At 37.8% G+C, this 18,726-nt stretch overlaps 3 protein-coding genes across 4 annotated transcripts in view; 1 reads left to right on the top strand and 2 right to left on the bottom strand.

Moving 5' to 3' along the window:
- Positions 1–1,344: 1,344 nt before the first annotated feature.
- On the bottom strand, positions 1,345–2,681 carry LOC121967202 (integrator complex subunit 3-like). Its single transcript, XM_042517279.1, has 2 exons — positions 1,491–2,681; positions 1,345–1,401 (listed from the first exon to the last, which is right to left on the bottom strand). Exons 1-2 carry the CDS (start codon positions 2,307–2,309, stop codon positions 1,366–1,368), a joined length of 855 nt encoding a protein of 284 aa, XP_042373213.1. The 5' UTR covers positions 2,310–2,681; the 3' UTR covers positions 1,345–1,365.
- Positions 2,682–3,461: 780 nt separating this feature from the next.
- On the top strand, positions 3,462–4,724 carry LOC121967201 (phosphoglycerate mutase-like protein AT74). Its single transcript, XM_042517278.1, has 2 exons — positions 3,462–4,127; positions 4,203–4,724. Exons 1-2 carry the CDS (start codon positions 3,665–3,667, stop codon positions 4,601–4,603), a joined length of 864 nt encoding a protein of 287 aa, XP_042373212.1. The 5' UTR covers positions 3,462–3,664; the 3' UTR covers positions 4,604–4,724.
- A 613-nt stretch (positions 4,725–5,337) lies between these two features.
- LOC121967200 (succinate-semialdehyde dehydrogenase, mitochondrial-like) overlaps positions 5,338–18,726 on the bottom strand; it is a 40,221-nt gene continuing 26,832 nt past the window's right edge. The window contains exons 13-20 of one of the 2 annotated variants that reach the window (XM_042517275.1): positions 12,823–12,908; positions 12,512–12,544; positions 12,378–12,410; positions 8,623–8,723; positions 8,314–8,399; positions 5,885–5,991; positions 5,733–5,810; positions 5,338–5,647 (exon numbers count right to left, since the gene is read on the bottom strand). In XM_042517275.1, the coding sequence (XP_042373209.1) occupies positions 5,609–5,647; positions 5,733–5,810; positions 5,885–5,991; positions 8,314–8,399; positions 8,623–8,723; positions 12,378–12,410; positions 12,512–12,544; positions 12,823–12,908 (563 nt within the window). In that variant the 3' untranslated portion in view covers positions 5,338–5,608. Of the gene's footprint in view, positions 5,648–5,732; positions 5,811–5,884; positions 5,992–6,865; positions 7,434–8,313; positions 8,400–8,622; positions 8,724–12,377; positions 12,411–12,511; positions 12,545–12,822; positions 12,909–18,726 lie in introns of those variants that run through there. The other variant, XM_042517276.1, reaches the window with a different exon arrangement.

Below are 18,726 nucleotides of genomic sequence, written 5' to 3'. Positions count from 1 at the left end.
AATGGTTCAAGCTCCTCTCCAACACTTACAAAAGTCCCACTGCAAAGAAGAAGCTAGTAAAAAGCTGTAATATTTCTCTTCTTCTTCCTTGTAGTGTTTGTGATACTTACTTTGGAGAGAAGGGAGAGTTGTATTTCTGTTAAGGTTTCTCCACCTTCGGTGTGATTCCGAGAAGGAGGGCTTTTGATAGTGAAAGAGTGTGAGTGGTGTGGATCCTTGGACTAGTCACCTCCTTGAGGAGGTGGATACCAAGTAAATACCTAAGTTAGCGTTGCCTTCAGATTTCCGCTGTGCAAAACAAAGTTGGTCAGGAAAGAAGTGAGCCATTCCCCCCCCCCCCCCCCTCTAGCTCAACCGATCCTAACACGCGTGAGAAGAAGAGAAGGCGCGCGGGGAAGGCTTGGGGACACGCCGACAGAAGAGGAGGAGAAAAACAAAATAAAGAAAAAGAAAAACCAAAAAGGAAAAATAAAACTTTTCCTCACTTAAATTGGGTAACCTAAACAGGCTTTCCCGGGCCCTGTTTCTATCCCCGTAAACTCGTCCATACGAGCTCCGAAAAATTCCCAAAAAATGTCCAAAATTCCGGAAAATTTTCTTATTAATATTCGCCTATTTTCGGTATTTTATATTGTATCTAAGATCAGTAAAAGAGAAACAAAACCATAGCTGATAAACTAAATCTATCAGCAGGATTAAAGACGGAAAAATGAGGAAATGTTCATAGGGTAGGGATACCAAAAAAAAATTTAACATATTACTTTTTGATTCTTCATTAGTTGACCTACAAAATGATCTGACAAGATTTGAGATATATAATCCTACCATCTTATCATCCCCCATCTGAGAAGTTCAATAAAATCCAACAATTGTTAGTGTACCACCTGACAATCATATTAAACAACTGAAAACCCTACCTCCAAGGGGCCTCTCTTGGCATTGCATCTCTGACATTTTCAAATTCAAAGAAATTATATTGTACCAATTAGGTAAACGTCGATAATATCATACAATCCTTTCTTGTAAAGAGTCGAAGATAAAGAAACAAATAGATACAGAGAAGATATAAAAATTTTAAATCTGCTGATAATTAGGAAAAATAATATTCACGGGAACAAGGTGATGAAATATGTCATATTCCGGATCTGTCACCCAACCAGCCAACATGCAGTGATGGAAATGTCTATTTTATGAGCAATATACCGTCAAATGTCAATAGATGTTTCATCTTCATTAACCTTTTTATGGCAACACAGATGTAGTGCTGGAAGGAACGAGTTGAGCCTTTCCCTGAGCGCTGGTGAGATCGAATTACAAGAAATCAGAGGATCCAATGAATGTACCATGCCTTTTCTGAGCAATAAATTAATAGATGCTGAAACACTCCCAGCAAGCATCTCTCTGTGATGAACATCATAGTTATCTACTAGCAGAAACAAAAACTCTAGCAGCATATGTGTAATATCAACATACTGTGGCACAGAATTTACCATCAAAAGCATTGCAGGTTCAATGTTCATGATATTGTCAATCTTTTCATCAAAAAACAACCAGTCATAAAACAAAGCAAGCTTTGCATTTGCCTCATAATAATTCCTCCTGCAAGACTTCAGAAGCCAACCAATGACTGCCCACCTCGATATGACATTAGAATGAATTATCTCATTCGAAGGATGGTGGACACAACATATGAAGCGAACTATGTCACTTATCATAGACTCACTACCAGGCCAATATAAGTGCTTCTTGACAAACCATGTTTGGTACCTTTTCTGGCTCCCCCATTTCACAAAGGTGAGCAAAAACCTCAATTGGCTTTCCATTTGGGGACTGATCCTCAGCAAGAAAAAGTGTGATGGTGTTCTTCTCCAATAAAGGTTGGACAGACTGGAAAATTCTGAAACCTGGAAACTTTTAGGATCAAACAGCAGATCCTTCCAAATGTCCTTGAACTCAGGAATATAGGTCACATCTTGTAGAATACGGACAAGATCTCTACCAATATGCATAGACAACTGAAAGTGTTCTCTCAACGCCTTGACACAAAAGTCAATCTCCATCCTCTTCAGCTCTTCCAACTTGAAGCTTCCTCCTAACCTAAAATGATCTGCTAACAACCTGAGATAGACATACAATGCACTTGAGAGGACTATAGGCTCCTCCACCAACCAATCCCAATTGTTAGACAATATTTTAAGAACCTCGACACTCAACCACAAATTGGACTCGCTGAAATCCCCTCCAGTAATCTGCCTCATGAGAGAAATGAACAAAGTTTCAATCTTTTCGGCTGAGACGTGGATCAGCATTGAGCACACCCAGAGCAGCTAACATTTAGGAACCTCCAACAGCCTGGAGAAGGATTCATTGCAAAGTTTGAGGAGGATGGAGGTGAAAATCTCATATCCGTCCACAACAATGGAGTGAAGGTGGGTGAGATGCACTTTAGCAAGATGCGGTTGTGCCAGTATGCCGAAAGCAATTGCATGATTCAATTGGGAGTACTCGGGAGGAAATGGGATCGTAAGAGGAAAAGGGGGTTTCAACTGGTCCTGCAGGAGAAGGAATGCTTCTCTGAGGGACTTTTCGATGGGATTCTCCGCTTCGTGGGGAACGGTTCGAAGCAGCCTTTCGGGGCACATACCGAATTGTTAGCCTAAAGAAGCAATTACAGAAAAGTCGGAAGAACAACTCACAAGTCTATCACTACCCGCCTGCATCAGATTTGGGATCTTGGGTGACCAAAATGAAGCTTCATCGTGGCCACAGTTCTAGGGCAGTGGCAGGCGCTCGAGCCTATTCGTTTCAGGAGAGAGGCTACTGCTGGATCTCCTGAATCGATATTTCGCGAAGGAAAGAGGAACCACTGTCAGTTAGGTAAAGGAAGATTTCGGTGGCTTGACATGGAAGAAGAAGAGGATTCGCCGACGGGATGTTGTGAACTGGAAGAGAAGCCGAACCAAAAATTAAAAAAAAAAATAAAAAAAAAATATACTCCAAGGGCAAAAAGGAAGGCCGGCGGCACTGCGCAGAGGTGCTTGACATCGCTGGCGGTAGGGGGAAGGGGCTCAGACCTTACCGTGGCTAGGGCTTCGACTTGGAGGTAGCTTCCGGCCGAGAGGGGCGGCCATAAAATGGTTAGTTTTATGGGACCCATAAATAATGAGGGATGTGGGTGAAAGAAGGATGTTGTTATAATAAGTATGTGATAATGGACCCCATGTTTTTTTGATGAGATGATAAATATTATAACGTTCTAGCATTATTGTGGATGTCCTTATCTGAACTGAAATCTGACAATCTTTTCTTACGGACGTATTAAAGATTTCTAATTTGGCATACCTGCCAACTTGATGCCTGCCTCCCCTACTTTGCGTGACTAACTCGTGCTCTCTAACAAAAGTTGTGAGCTTGAATAAAAATGGATAGCTTTTGGAGAATTTCTGACAATCTTTGAGCTCCAGCTAACTCCTCCTCCTTTTGTTGAACAGCCATTGTTGACAGGATTCTGGACTCTTATTGCGCACGAAGCATGGGCTTAACTTTGATGACCAACTCAAGTCAAAGTCTTGCAAGGCAAGGAAAAATGGACGACTCCGCCCTCTATAAACGCGCTTGTTGAATTGTCGGCCAAAGACATCGGACAAAGTCATCGTCGGAGCCCATGAACAGAGAAGAGAGGAGCCACGTCCACCGCCGGTGCCTCCCGAAGCGGATCATCCTGGTGCGGCACGGCGAGAGCCAGGGGAACCTTGACACGGCGGCGTACTCGACCACGCCCGACCACAAGGTCCCGCTTACTCCGCAGGGCGCCGAGCAGGCCCGCGCCGCCGGCGAGTGCATCCGGCAGCTGCTGTCGTCGGAGGACGGGGAGAACTGGAAGGTGTACTTTTACGTGTCGCCGTACGAACGGACGCGGGCGACGCTGCGGGAGCTGGGCCGCGCCTTCCCGCGCAACCGCATCGTCGGCGTCCGCGAAGAGTGCCGGATCAGGGAGCAGGACTTCGGAAACTTCCAGGTGGAGGAGCGGATGAAGGCCATCAAGGAGGCGAGGGAGCGCTTCGGCCGCTTCTTCTTCCGCTTCCCCGAAGGCGAGTCCGCCGCCGACGTCTTCGACCGCGTTGCCAGTAAGATGTTACATTCTCCTCCATGAATTCAATCCTCCGGTCACAGAATTAAATGACGCAAACAACGGGAAACAGGTTTCATGGAGTCGCTGTGGAGGGACATCGACATGGGGAGGCTGGAGCAGGACGAGAAGGCGGAGGTGAGCTTCGTGATCGTGTCGCACGGCTTGACCTCGCGGGTGTTCCTGATGAAGTGGTTCAAGTGGACGGTGGAGCAGTTCGAGCTGCTGAACAACCCCGAAAACTGCGACATCAGAGTCATGCAGCTCGGTCCCAGCGGCCGCGACTATACCTTCGCCCTCCACCACTCCGAGGAGGAACTCAGGCAATGGGGGCTGTCGCCGGAGATGATCGCCGACCAGCAGTGGAGGGCCACCGCCAACCGTGGCAGTTGGCACGAGAACGATCTCTGGCATCTGGGGAATTTCTTCGAACACCTAAAGGACTCCGACGACGAGCAGAAGCCGACCGAGTAGCAGCCATTTTTTTTTAACATAATTATTGTCGCTTGTGTGTCAGATATTTTCACATTGTATTCGGAAATATTTTCCTAAAGAAATTGCATTGGAGGAATCCAGGAAGCCATGATGCAGAATAGCAACCCTTTTGCAGGATCTGAACTCCAAGTTAAGGGAAGAACTGGATATAATCCTTTTTGAAGAGGAAACTTTAAAGTGTTTTCATATGTTAGCAAATTAAGTGGCCGGAAATTCAGTTCGGTTGTTCTATTTTGGGCACTCTTGATGTCTTCTCCAAAACATAGTGTTGCAAGTTTGGATTGTCAAGTGACAATTGTGGAGAACATTGGAGCTTGGCGTTTAAGGGATTGGCAAATGCTAATCCAATGTTGACAAGAAAATGTAGTAGGGATGTTGTATTATGGGTACCCCCATTTGAATTTTCTCAATTGGCTGGTGAGAACTTTTCTAAAGTAGCTTTGTAATATTTGTCAGTCACAATCCCTTTCTTCACAAAAACATAAAAGACAACAAGAAAATAAAATTAAAAATTTCTAATATTTAGAAGAAACCATAAAGCTCAATGCTTCTTACCAATTCCACACATCTGCAGTTCATATTTTTGACCAAATCAAATTGTGTTTTTGATGAGCATAAGCCCCTCAACAAAACCATGGCCTGACAAAGGTATAGAGGACAAGATAGATGAACGACTGCTATGCTACCACATCAACAATTCGAGGCCCATTCCATAGTTTAGAAAACATCTTTTATTAAACAAGAAGGTAATTGTTAACACTGAAACAGAGTGATCTTTTGTCCTGATTCATTTAACTACGAAAAGTGGAAACACCTGAGCAGAAGTTTGCGTTCTCATCCAGCCAAGAGCATTAAACATTGTTGTGAAGATTTTCCAAAGTACTAAATATTGGTTAACAATAATGTGAAAACTCCTACCCACCTACAGAGGCGACTGGGTCATTATTAGCTTCAGTCGAGTTTCTGCTGTGCTCTTGCATCAATCTATGCCTCCTTCAAGTTTCCTAAGCATACATACTTAATCTGCAAAGATATCCACACGGGAACATATATGTCACTTTGACAAAAGTTAATATTCAATGTAAATATTGGAATCACATTCACTTACTTCCAAGTATTCATCAATCCCATACTTGGAACCTTCCCTTCCAAGACCTGACTGCTTAAATCCTCCGAATGGTGCAACCTTACAAGACAAAATACCAATGTAGCAAACTTGTTTTGCACATCTAGTAAAATAGATAAACTTATGGAGCCAACCTCAGTGGATATTAATCCTTCATTAACTCCAACAAGTCCATACTCAAGAGCTTCTGACACACGCCAAGAACGAGGCATGCTACTAGTGAATATGTAAGCAGCTAAACCTGCACAAATGACAGTTCCACATAACCAATAAAAAAAAAATGGAAGGCGGATGTACATATTCTTGTCATTTGTTGACTATCTTAGTTGACGGAGAGTCTAAAATGTGCATCATAAAATGACATCAATTAAGAAAATATAACAATGATCATAGCTGATACATCACTATATTTCTAGCAACAATTAGCTTTTAACTGGTGGATTTAGCTGCAAGAAAGTTCCTAGCAGCTAAAAAGATACTAATCCCACTCCAAGTCAGCATACTGTGCTTATGTGATCTCGTCCCATGTTGACAATGTTAGCATTTATAAAGATGTGCAGGAAGTTCCAAATCATAATTAAGAGCAAGATCAGTTAAGCTTCCCGCTTACAGCTCGGTCTTCCCAGCTCTCCATAGAGCTTGATCTCTTGAGCTCTCCATATAGCTCAATCTCTCAAGCTTTTTATACAGCTTGGTCACCCAAACTCTCCACGCAACTCGACCCATTGAGCACATACAACTAGGGTTATAAATGAACCGAACATTCGTGAACAAGTTTGGTGTTGAGCTTATTTATGTTTGTTCAATACACATAAGATCAATTAAATGAACAAATTTGAACAACTCGTTAAACCAAATAAACAAGCTTGAACACGTGTTTAACTCGTTAATGTTTGTGAATAACATTCGTGAATAATATTTATGAACAACGTTCGTGAATAATATTGATGAATAATATTTGTGAACTATAAACTTTTATGAACATGCTAAATAAACAAAAAAAGTTTCAAAATGAAGAAATAAATATGTATTATCAAGCTCAATAACCAACCTAACAAGCTTAAAAAGTAAAAATTTCAAACAATCAAACAAACTTGAATTGAGAGCTCGAAATCATTTAAACGGACCCGAGTTTAAGCTTATGAAAAAAAAATCAAACCAAGCTTGAACAATCATTTTAACAGCTTGATTCATTCTAGACTTGGCTTGGCTTGATTACCTTATCAAACAAGCTTGAACACCACAAAGTTTGGCTCAGCTTGGCTTGTTTACAGCCCTTGATACAACTCAGTTCCCCAATCGAACAATTGAAGTGGCCCACAATTCTAATAATGGTCACTCCACAATCACCATCTCTAGGGTAGCTATGACTGAACAATTGAAGCCGCTATAATCAAATAGTAATTGAGGCGAGATTAACAACCAAAAATGATTGAAATAATCAGAACAACCCCTCTACTTTCTTGGACATTATGGCCATAATCTCTACAGATTCCACACTTCCCACACATCTATAAGTAGTGAGGTATATTCAACGTAGACAAGTTCACAATCTCTCTCTCTCTTAATTTCCATCGTACTTTTGCTTCCACAAGCATTGTATTGACTTAAGCATCATAGGAGCTTTGTCAGATAACTTTGGCGCCATACGACGTTCCCTCTAGCATGTGTAGATCTATCTACCTGCATCATTCAAGTTGGATTGTGAAGTACAAATTATCTCGTCATCATCACCAACTCAACATCTACCTCGATGAATTACAAACAAGTTTGCAAAATTATATGATCCACTAGCAATGTTGAAACTCTGCATTGTTAATCCATTTCCAAGCGCTAGTTGCTTTCTTCTTACTATTAATTCTATTGGTTCCTTGAACCCTATTTAACACTGAAAATATACTTCATGATGAAAAAAACTTCAATGACCATTGATAAAGAAAGCTTCATCAACATGATCTTCTATAGAAAAATATTATAGTTGATAGCACTTAACCCAAAATCTCAAGCTCTTAGAAAAGGTTTTTTATTTATGTTCTTAACACTTCCCCTTTATATGTAGGTGGCTATACTTTACTTGATTGGTTCAAAGCCAACATATGACTTTGAACTTCCTTTGATAACATGTAAAAGTGGATTGATAGCCATTACTCTAAAAACCCAAGTTATTAGGAAAAGGACAAATTTAAATATTTATATTATTAACACAAATAAATCTGAAAAGAAATAATGAAGAGCACAAATTTGCTCAATTAATGAACACAGGAGTAATAAATCCAGTATGATTGTCACCAACTTCAGTTGTTTCAGCAATGTGACTGCTTTGACAAGTGGTTATATATTCACAAGCATACAACTATCTATAAATGTCCATCGGTGTCTAAGCTCCATTTTGATTCCTATCATGCTGAACTAACCTTTCAGACCCACAAGTACACAGTTGATGCATATCAAAACTAAAATTTAATCAAAGCAAAATGTTCTCAATTATATTGAACCACAAAAAAAGCTACTCGGTATCAACAACCTAAACAAAAACATATATGCAGTGCATTTAGGAAATAACCTGCATTTGTATCATTAGCTATTTGTATAGCCTCTTCTTCAGTTTTAAAGCGTAAAAGTGGTGCAACTGGGCCAAATACTTCTTGACTGCACAGATTTTAGTCAAATATTAAAGTAGTAGAGAATCAAAATAACATAAGCCTAACAAAATCCAGTTGCGATAGTGTCTAAGAGCTAATGAATTCAATAGTCACTAAAAGGTAAAATAGCACTTGATCATAGTTATCGCCATTCACTACAATTAAGTTGTCATTGAACAGCATCACATCAGAGTAAACAAGCCAGAAAAGCTAAAGGCCATAGATTGTACCTAGATATTAGCATCTCATTATTGACATTTCCAAGTACAGTAGGCTCATAGAATGTCCTGCCTAGGCTGTGTCTCCTTCCCCCAACTAGTACATCTGCTCCCTGTAAAAGGAGTATAATTATTTGGGGGTCAATAAGTAAGGTGAATTTACTTCTACGATTCAAGTGAGAAAAATATTAGTTTTATTAAGATTCACGATGTACAAAATAAGAAGAAAGTATGCCTAGATTGATTACAAGTTTTATTCATGGAATAATATTAAAAAAACAAAATATATTTATATAAAAAATCATATAAGTCAAATAATGTGAAAGTTCCTTTATTTCATTCAATTAGGTTACTCAATTAAGTATGAATGTGTTTGTAAGTCTTTCCTTGTTGTATCATACCTCACAAATCTTCCAAGTCTCAGTTTGGTGCAATTAACTATCATATATACAATATCTCTAGGTTTATGATCAACATCAGTTTCAAAACTTGAAATGTGGATTGCCTACTCACTCACTATTTTATAGATGAGGTGTGGTTCACTGATCTAGGTAAAGCCAGCTCTTGAGGTGTTCTCACACCTAAGAGGCTGGAATGGTATCAAGTTCTCTTTATCACCCTAACTCAAGTGGCATCTTGGTTATCTCTTCTGAATTTATTTCAACTTTGTTCTACAAGTTTTTGAACTGCCTCAATTAAGAGCTAAGGCTTATCACTCAGCTATTCATTTCATGAAATCAATCAATTTTCCTGCTATATGGAGTCCTGCACAAGAATCAATATACCATTTAAAAAATCTTCGTGTCTAGTTTCAAGGAAGATGGATAAAGATTGCAACTCTAAGAAAAAGTTATTGAGGTTTTGCTTACAGAGGTTCAATTCAAGAATCAGTCATTTCTTGCTAAACCTATACCAGCATGGAACTTTCATACTCTACAATATGAATTATCTTTCTACTCTCAAGAGGAAAGAGTGAATTGAGATTTAATTTTTTGTAAAGAAATTGAATCTTGAAACATGAGAGGTCAAGTTGTCAAACATCCAAGATCATTGTTTTATTAATTTTGTGGAAAGATAACCTGATTGCTGAGGTGGTTAAACTTTGGCAATCTTCATAACATAGGCTACCAACATCTGCACCTAGAAGCCAAAAAAGTAATTATCTGAAAATATTGAAATTCCAATGAGGATGAGCTGATCCTTCAAGGTTCACTAAAATTTCTACAAATAAGGTTGGTAATTAATGGGAATGGAGGACTTGATGAGATCTTAAGCGGTCTGACCAAAATTTTGTAGTTTGTCTTATATTAAGAAGGAAATTTGAATAGAATTAAGACTATGAATATATAGTTCCACTGATTAAAGCAAGATAACAGATGATATATATCTGAGTATAGTAAGCAGTAAAGAGCAATGTTTCATTGGATAAGAATGATAATCAGCTTGGTGAAATATAACCTAGAAATTGAAACTTGCCACACATTCAATGCAATTGTTGAAGAAGGTTATCAGATGACATTTACAGTGGAAGACTAGAGAAAATCAGGGAGTTACAAGAAGGGTGGAGGATCTCACTTGGCAAAAGACAACAATTTCACGATCCTAAGAGATTTCAACTAGAATCAATCAAAGCCACCTGATGGGAAAGAAAAATCAAGTTAAGGGTGTGTTCATACTGACAAGATGTTCCATGTGCAGAGAAAATGATCATGATATCATGAATATCTTAAGAAAAAATCTTGACTTAATCTACTTGGAGAATATTATGTTAAGATAAAGAACCCATCTATGAGGAAACTCCTACAGAAGGAATTAACAAAGAGACTTGTGATCAAGATAATGAGGCTAAGAGCCTCATTATTAGAGGTATCATGGTTGTCCATGTTAGCAGAGGTTAACAAATAATATTTGCATAACATAGTATACATCTACAAAACATTAGGTGCAATCTCAATACATGATAATATGAGAGAAATAGGGTTGAGATGCTATGTAAACATTCAAAGATAAATTCTATAATTAGTTGTCAAAAATTTGTTGGTGCAATCTTACCCTAAGTGGTGAGTTCTAAATGGTATTGATGTATTTGGAAAAAAGATTTAAGTTTGGTTAATGTTGTATTTGCTTATAAGTTCTGTCAAGTGTGCAAGTGATCTTGACAGGTTGGGAAAAAGATTTAAGTTTGGTTAATGTTGCATTTGCTTATAAGTTCTGTCAGGTGCAGTGATTGGAAAAATCTAAGTAGGTCAAATTGATTAAATACTTGGCAGATAGAGAAGTCCAATAGGAGCAGACAGATGGAGAAGTGTCAAGTTGATCGGATACTTAGTAGATGGAGAAGTTCAACATTAGTTGGCAGACAAGAAGTCCTCAAGGTTGATGACATACCTAGCAGATTGAAGAAGTCTTATAGAAGGGACTCCTGACAGGCAGAAGAAAACTCAAGGCAAGGATTCCTAGTATGTGAGTTGTGAGAGGTTACAAGAGAACTTGTATTCTTAGTTTTTGAGAATTTTTACATAGGTGCGTACTTGACTAAAAAATAAGGTATTTGTAGGCTGCAATCAACTGAGTAGTTGAGTCCACTCGGAAGTCAACTGAACACGTTCTGTTCGCAAATAGATATAATCTTATCTGTAATTAGCTGATTGGAATTAATTCACTTTGCTAATTGATTACAATAAGTTAATCAATTAATTGATTTAATACACTCAACTAATAGAATTTTAATTTTGATAAATCCCTAAAGTCCATAGTTAAACTCAAATTTACCTAAAAAATAAGGGTTAAAGTGAAATTTATCTAAAATAAAAGGTTTAAATAAATTTTACCATAAAATGTATGACTAAATGAAATTTATCCTAAAATCAGAGAGTAAATTAATTTTATCCTAAAATTAATTAATGAAATTAACCTAAAAAATAAGGTTTTAAATGAAATTTATCTTAAATGCCATTTTAAACCTAAAATTCAGAGTTAAATGGCATTTATCTATAACTGCAGTGTCAAATTATAATATGCCCTAAAATTAATTAGGTTGATTAAAATTTTACTTAGTGGAGCACAATAGGAAAAAACACAAACTCATCTTCTCAGTTGTAGTGTCAATTGCGACTCTACCATAATCTCAACTCGCAATCAACAAATCGCAACCCAATAAAGGTCGGTAATGAGGTGAAACCCCTTCCGAAAACCTTACATATCTCCTCCATAATCAACATTGCTTCTTAGCAGTTTTGCATCCACCTCCTCAGTCGTCCACCTCCTCGATCCTTAATTATTGCTCTTACGTTTTCCATTCTCTATTTCACCCCAATTTATAGCCCTTCTTCCTCTCCTCTTCCCCTCCTTGTGACCAACAAAATTATTCTAAGTATCATGTGAGCAATTACGAATGATTCTTATTGTCTCCTTCCATGTTGGCCTAAGCGGCAATTGGTATCATCTGGCCATACGACATTGTTATGGGGAACAGAATGAGACATTGGGATTGTGCCGGTTCACATGGTTCAAACTTTCAGTCCATGCATGATATACATCACTTATCCCTTCCTGTTTTCTATGAATCAACGAACAGAGACTTCATGAACTCCTAGACAAACTACCTCTGTAATAGTCCTATAGAGCCTTGAATCCCAATAATTTTATACAGACGAAAGTTTTAAATATAAAAGACTATAATTCAGGTTTGAACGCATCAAATAATAATAATAATAATGGCTCCAATCAGGAAAGCAATGACTATCCATACTAGTAATGAAGATTACCTTTCCAGTAGCATCTTTAACTAATGATTCAACCTGAAGAAGCAAAAAGTCAGAAAGAACCATGTCACTAAATATTCCCAAGGGAGATTTTTTAAGGTAATAGAATTCATATTTAGGTGAAGAAAATTAATCACCTTTTCTAAAGCGGCTTCATTGATCAATGGACCCTGCAATAAGAAGATACAAGTTTAAAGATCTAAAGTTTCATACAAGTACAAAAAGTTTAGAAATACTCATGTTAATTAGAAATACTAAGTAAAAACACAAAACTGATCTACAAAATAAGTTAACTTTGAGATGATTAAAATTGAAGAAACGAATTTTCTCAAGGAGTGAAAAAACTTGAAGTTACTGGCCTTTTTACATCAACCAATTGCTGAAGATAAAGTACTTCAGGTACATGAATATTGAAGGATTGAATTTGCATCAAAATAGAAGTTAATACCTGAACAGTAGTTTCAATAAGGCCATTGCCAACTTCCAGAGCTTGAACAGCCTTTGCAAAAGCACTAGCGAATTTATCATATATACCTAGACAAAAGTGGAGTATAACACAGAGATGATAGAAATGAAACAAAAAGGAGACAGAGAGGTAGGTACATACTGGTACAAACCAGTACAGATTGACACAAAATTAACTGGGGCCAATATAAACTAGCCCTAATCTCTCCATTTCAATTTCATTGGGCATATTTCACTTGTATGGGCAAAAAAGTTAGTATAAAACCTAATTCATTAAATTAAGACAAGAAATAAACAAAATCAAATGAAGATATAAAAAGATATAAGAATATTCCTATAGCATTAGCTCACGTCTTTTAACAACCACTGAGTTTAAATTAATATGGTATTATGGTGTCACATTAAAATTGTAGAAAAATAGAGTGAAAGTGTAATATCTTTAAGAAAGGATCAATGAAAATTCAATAGAAAATCATTGTGTGATTTATTGATTCACGAAAAATTGGATTTGCATATTAAATTGTTACTTCTTTGCAAGGTAAAACTACATTTATTTTTCCAAACTTCCTATATCAGTAAACCAATATACTGTTCTTATAACTTAGTGGAGCACAGTGTTCAACATCTATATGATTTTTTAAATTATTTTCAGCATTTTATAAAATCACACAAAGGGCTTTCATATTTATCAAATTGTGAAATTTCAGAGTGAAATGCCCTCCTATTTGCCCTCTCTTCAAACAACACAGAAACTCCACCTCATGGCTTAAAATCTCGTACCTACCAAGTGAATTTGTCGAACGTATTGTTCTAATAGATTAACAAAACTCAATGCTATTCAGCACAAACAATGTCTCATGTATTGTTGTGTCAATTATGTCGGTGTGTATTGTTTCATACCTACACTTGACACCTCTTGGCATGCTACCATATGGGTGAAGATGAATTGAGATAATGTTTTTTTAGCATGTGTCCATACAAGATAATGTTAAAATTGTATTATTCCAAGTGGAGAACAACATTTGAATTTAAATATATAGTTGTGTTATTATTATTATTTTTTTCTCGTCTCCTTCCTTCTTCCACCTCCAATTTGCCATGGCACGTACATCAAAATGTTAACACAATATCAAAAAGTTATCATTTTAGTCAAAGACTGAAACTCTAACACAGTTAGAGATTTTGAACCTCAGTTTGCACTTTTTACAAATTTTTGTTATCATTGTGTCAAGTAGTTATCTTCATTGTGGAGGGCTCATCAACTTAGTAGTGTCCAAGCTTCCCACTGCTCGTCACCTCCCTTCCATTGCTTATCTTCTACACAAGAGTGAACAATTCTAGATCAACCAATCAATATATGACCTAACTAGATTTCATCCATGCTAACCCTTTGCTCTTGTTGTCATGAAGTCCCATGCAATTAAGAATATCTTTTCCATCACAGTAGGTGCCTTGTTTAACAATCGTCGCCAACTCATCTTAGGAGCTATTTTCTCTTCCTCCTAGGAAGTCCATTATAGAATGTCAAAATTTTTTCAAAGTTAATTGTTCACCAACTTGATAGACTTAGTAAAGCTTACTTGGTGGTTAAAGTTTCCACCTAGCTTTATGTTGTTGACTACCTTGATACATTCTTTCCAATGGACAAACTCACTTTAATTCGCCTCTTCCTCTCCTTAGTTGCTTTATTTCATTGGCCTTTCATCAATTTGATATAAAAGAATATTTTCTTCACAGTGATCTTTTAGAGGACGTCTATGTGGAGCACCCTCCAAGGTTTGTTGCTCAAGGGAAGATGGGTCTGATGTGTAAATTGAGGAAATGTGTACATGGATTAAAGTGATCTCTGAGAGCTTGGTTTAGAAAATTCAACTCAGCTCTTCTATAGTAGGGCATGACAAGATTATAATAAATCACTCAGTGTTCTACTTCATTTCATAGTCAGGAAAACATATTGCTTTCTTTGTTTGTGTGGACAATCTTACCATCATTTCTAAACTAAACACTTGGGTATACTTTCTCGGCAGAGAAATTGCTTGTCTAAAAAAAGGTATATATATCACACAACAGAAGTATACATTGGATATACTAGAGGAGGAGGGTGCTATACTAGGGACTAAATCAAGATACTCCCATGAATCCCAAATAAGAGTCACTAACTCATTCAAAGAAATTCAGAAAACTAATAAGAAAATTAAACTATCTCACAGTCACTAAAGCTAACTTGTCAGATCATTGGATAGTAGCTTTGAGGATCCTATACTACTAGTGATATGATGTTTCAAGGAAAAGTATTTTATTTCATGATCAAGATTATCTTCAGATAATAGGGCAATATGGTGTAGATTAGGTCGGTCCATTACAGATAAGCGATCTAGATGAGGTAACCTTAATTCTTAATTCTTGAAAGAGTAAGAAGCAAACAGTGATGGCGAGATCAAAGTCCTAAGGAAGAATATAGTGTCACGATTGTAGCTGCATGTGAGTTTATTTGGGTTAAACATTTGATGATCAAACAGTGATGGCGAGATCAAAGTATGAAGCTTAAGGAAGAATTGTAACCTTAATTCTTAATTCTTGAAAGAGTAAGAAGCAAACAGTGATGGCGAGATCAAAGTCCTAAGGAAGAATATAGTGTCACGATTGTAGCTGCATGTGAGTTTATTTGGGTTAAACATTTGATGATCAAACTAGGATGCACTATATAGAGTCCATGAAGCTTGTCTGCGGCAATCAATTCTAATTCATATAGCCTGAAATCTCTTTTTTACGAGAACAAACCATATAAAGATTGATTATCACTTCATCAGAGAGAGTGCAATCTAATGAGACCATTACCTCCTTTGTAATTTTTAATGATTAGTTAACACATTTGCTGGTCAAATTGTTAAAAGAGCCTAAGTTGAATATATTTATAACAAGTTGGGTTTCTACGATATATTTAAACTAGCTTGAGGGAGAGTATGATGGACTCGTGTTAATATTTACACATGTAAATTATGTAGGGTGCGGGTGCATATGTAATATTTTATACTCATTAAAAACATCCATAAGGGAGCTACCTAGCTATTTTGTGAAGAATAATTTCCCTTAATCTCAACACATGGTTTAAGTTTCAAATTGTTGCCTAATACAATAAAATGTACAGCTCTGCTCACTATCTTGCATGTGAAACCCCTTAATACACACGATACCATAGGCCATCGAGTTGCGAGGCTTCCGTGAGTACTACTTCCTCGAGGCTTCACAAACTTGGGTGTCCTTAGAAGCCTTCATAAGGCTTCCGCAAGGATCCCACAAGCTTTTCACAAGATAGAGGTCGACAATGAGGTCTTCCACTAACTAGGGTACCATTTGAACAGTATGCAATCTATTGGCAAAAGCTACTCTAGGATCCACAAAGGCTCAATTCACGTTCTTCCATCCCTATTTCTTCTTCTTCTTCCTTATTCAATTCCTCCTAATCGATGCTTGATGAGCGTAGATTATGCATGTTTCTAGGCATTGATTGTTGTATATTTATTTACATTTCATAAGCATGATTTACATTATCGCACCCTATTCTAAGTGACTTCGTTATTTTTACTCTTTTGGTTCGGAGAACTGCTCTTTGCTTGTTTTGATTGATAGGATGTGTTTTCAGAATAAAAATGGAACATAAACCCCTTGGAATGTGAAGTTGGAGCAAGGAGCATGCTCTAGCCAGGTCTCATGACACGGGTGTGCTCCTATGACCAAGAAAGACAAAGAATGAAGCGGAAAAGGCTCAACACTGACTAGTTATGCCTCATCATCGAGCTTCATCATCAAGCCAACACACGAAACATTCGGGAAGAAAAAGGTATTCAAAAGACTATCAAAATGAAGTTTTAATTAACAAACACGCTTTGGTTGTGTCTCATGACATGAGCGTGTTCGCACGGACGAAATCATGCCCAAAACAATGCTAAAATGGAGCCAACAACTTCCACCATGGCCGATCATACTAGCTAGGCACGCCCCGTGTCAATTTTAGCGATTTTCCCAATCCTAACACGGGCGCCTGTGCCAGCTGGGCACGACCCGTGTCAATTTTAGCGATTTTCCCAAGCCTAACACGGGCGCTCATGCCAGTGGCACGGGTCGTGTTAGCCTCCAGTCCAAAACTGCAGACCAAACATTGAACGGCCATAACTTTCGGCTGAGTTAAAGTACAGGTCAAACGACCTATCAAAATGTAGATAATTTCAAGCTCTACAAGTTTGCTTCAGGGTCCAACTCGAGAAAACCAGATCGGTAAAAAAACCCATTTTGACTGAGCCATGTAAATTTGGCAGATCTAGGCAATTTTGGGGGAGATATTAAAGGGCCAAGAAAACCCTTCTTGGGAGGATATTGGACAGGGGCTCCACCCCCTTCCTGAGGAGAGGGTTTCCCCTCTTGGGGAAATCTTAGAGCAACCAACTTCATCCATCTCGACGATCCTTCCACCTCCGAAGCAAGTATTTCATCCAAGAAGACCGGCAACAATAAGCATTCTCTCCTCTCTATTTCGTGTATTGAATTGTAGATTGCTATATTCTTTGTCTTTTGGTTGTAATTCCTTCTCCATGAAGTAGAACTCTAGATTCGAGGAGTAGGGAGTAACTATGATGTAATTGTTAATGCATGAACTATGTATTTAATCAATTCCATGTTCTATGATATGATTGTTTATGGTCTGGGCCTACTGCGTAAACACGATCTCGATGCCAAAAGCACGAGATTCGTATCCCACAAGGATTTGAGGATAAACCGAAAGGATAACTCAATCCTCCGACCCGTAGAAACCCAAGACATGGAGAGTCGACTAGGAGAATAAATCGGTATGCCACGAGAAGTAGTAGGTTGTCATAGATCTTAATGGATCAGTTCCAATTCATCGCCAGGAGGCAACTCGGGGGTTGTGGGATCATATGACAGGATCCTCTTGAGAAAGCAATCTCTTAGCTCTATCGCTCTGAAAGTAGACAATGAATTAGAATCGATACGCCAATGTAGTTCCAAAAGTCCACATCAAATACCCTAGGATAGTCTACCTACATAAACAACCATTGAAGATAGGAAACCAAACATAGATTGGGTTTTTACAAGCATCATAGTGAAATCGAAGTCCTAGAATTGTTTCCCCCAATTCCAACTTCTCCCTTGACCATTTGCCTTCCCTTGACCTTCTCTCTCTCAGCCCCTCAAACCTTTCCCTCTTGCTCTCTTAGTGATCTCTCTCTCTCATTCTCCTAAGCTTGTTGGTGACTCCAACCAACTTTCGATTATCTAGATAACTAGTTTTGCGAACTCAATTGGTGCTTAATTAGTAGATCGATATTTTATTACTTGACGACACTCCGTGTACTTGCGGATTTATCACATCAATGCCTATCAAAACCACCTTGATACGCCATCAACACTACTGACATATCACATACTAGACAAGGACCAAGAGCTTAGCATGGAACAAGACTTTGAACATTGGTTGTATGTCATCTTATTCTCATAAATTGGAACTGAGTGAAACTTCTCTTTAATTCTCAAAATTTTGATGAAAAATTGAGCAAGAAAAATTATAACTTCATTTCTTAAACTCTTCCAAACTCTATACTTATAGCATTTAGACCTAAATTTTTATGCACCTTCTAATAAATTTTTTGACAAACAATAATGATTTCACCCCCACAATAAGAGGCCTTCATATGAATTTAGTAACCTCTATGATGTCACAGTTTGATAACACTTCATCTAAATAAATATACAATACATGTCTTCTGGAATTTCAAATATTTGAGTGTGACTAAATATAATCATCTTTTCTTGGCTCTAGATTCAAAGAATGTTTAGATGAGCTCTGATAAGACTTTGACGTTAAAGCATT

Source organism: Zingiber officinale, chromosome 3B (genome assembly GCF_018446385.1).
Source record: "Zingiber officinale cultivar Zhangliang chromosome 3B, Zo_v1.1, whole genome shotgun sequence".
Taxonomy (NCBI): domain Eukaryota; kingdom Viridiplantae; phylum Streptophyta; class Magnoliopsida; order Zingiberales; family Zingiberaceae; genus Zingiber; species Zingiber officinale.
Note: the sequence above shows the minus strand (reverse complement) of the source record. Positions and strands in the feature narration are given on the sequence as shown.

Excerpts from the sequence above, each read along its gene's own strand:
- LOC121967202 (XM_042517279.1), bottom strand. The coding sequence starts at position 2,309 with ATGCTGATCCACGTCTCAGCCGAAAAGATTGAAACTTTGTTCATTTCT. Across the intron at positions 1,402-1,490 it reads AACCTGCAATGCTTTTGATG|AGAGATGCTTGCTGGGAGTG; the intron begins GTAAATTCTGTG and ends TGTTCATCACAG.
- LOC121967201 (XM_042517278.1), top strand. The coding sequence starts at position 3,665 with ATGAACAGAGAAGAGAGGAGCCACGTCCACCGCCGGTGCCTCCCGAAG. Across the intron at positions 4,128-4,202 it reads CGTCTTCGACCGCGTTGCCA|GTTTCATGGAGTCGCTGTGG; the intron begins GTAAGATGTTAC and ends AACGGGAAACAG.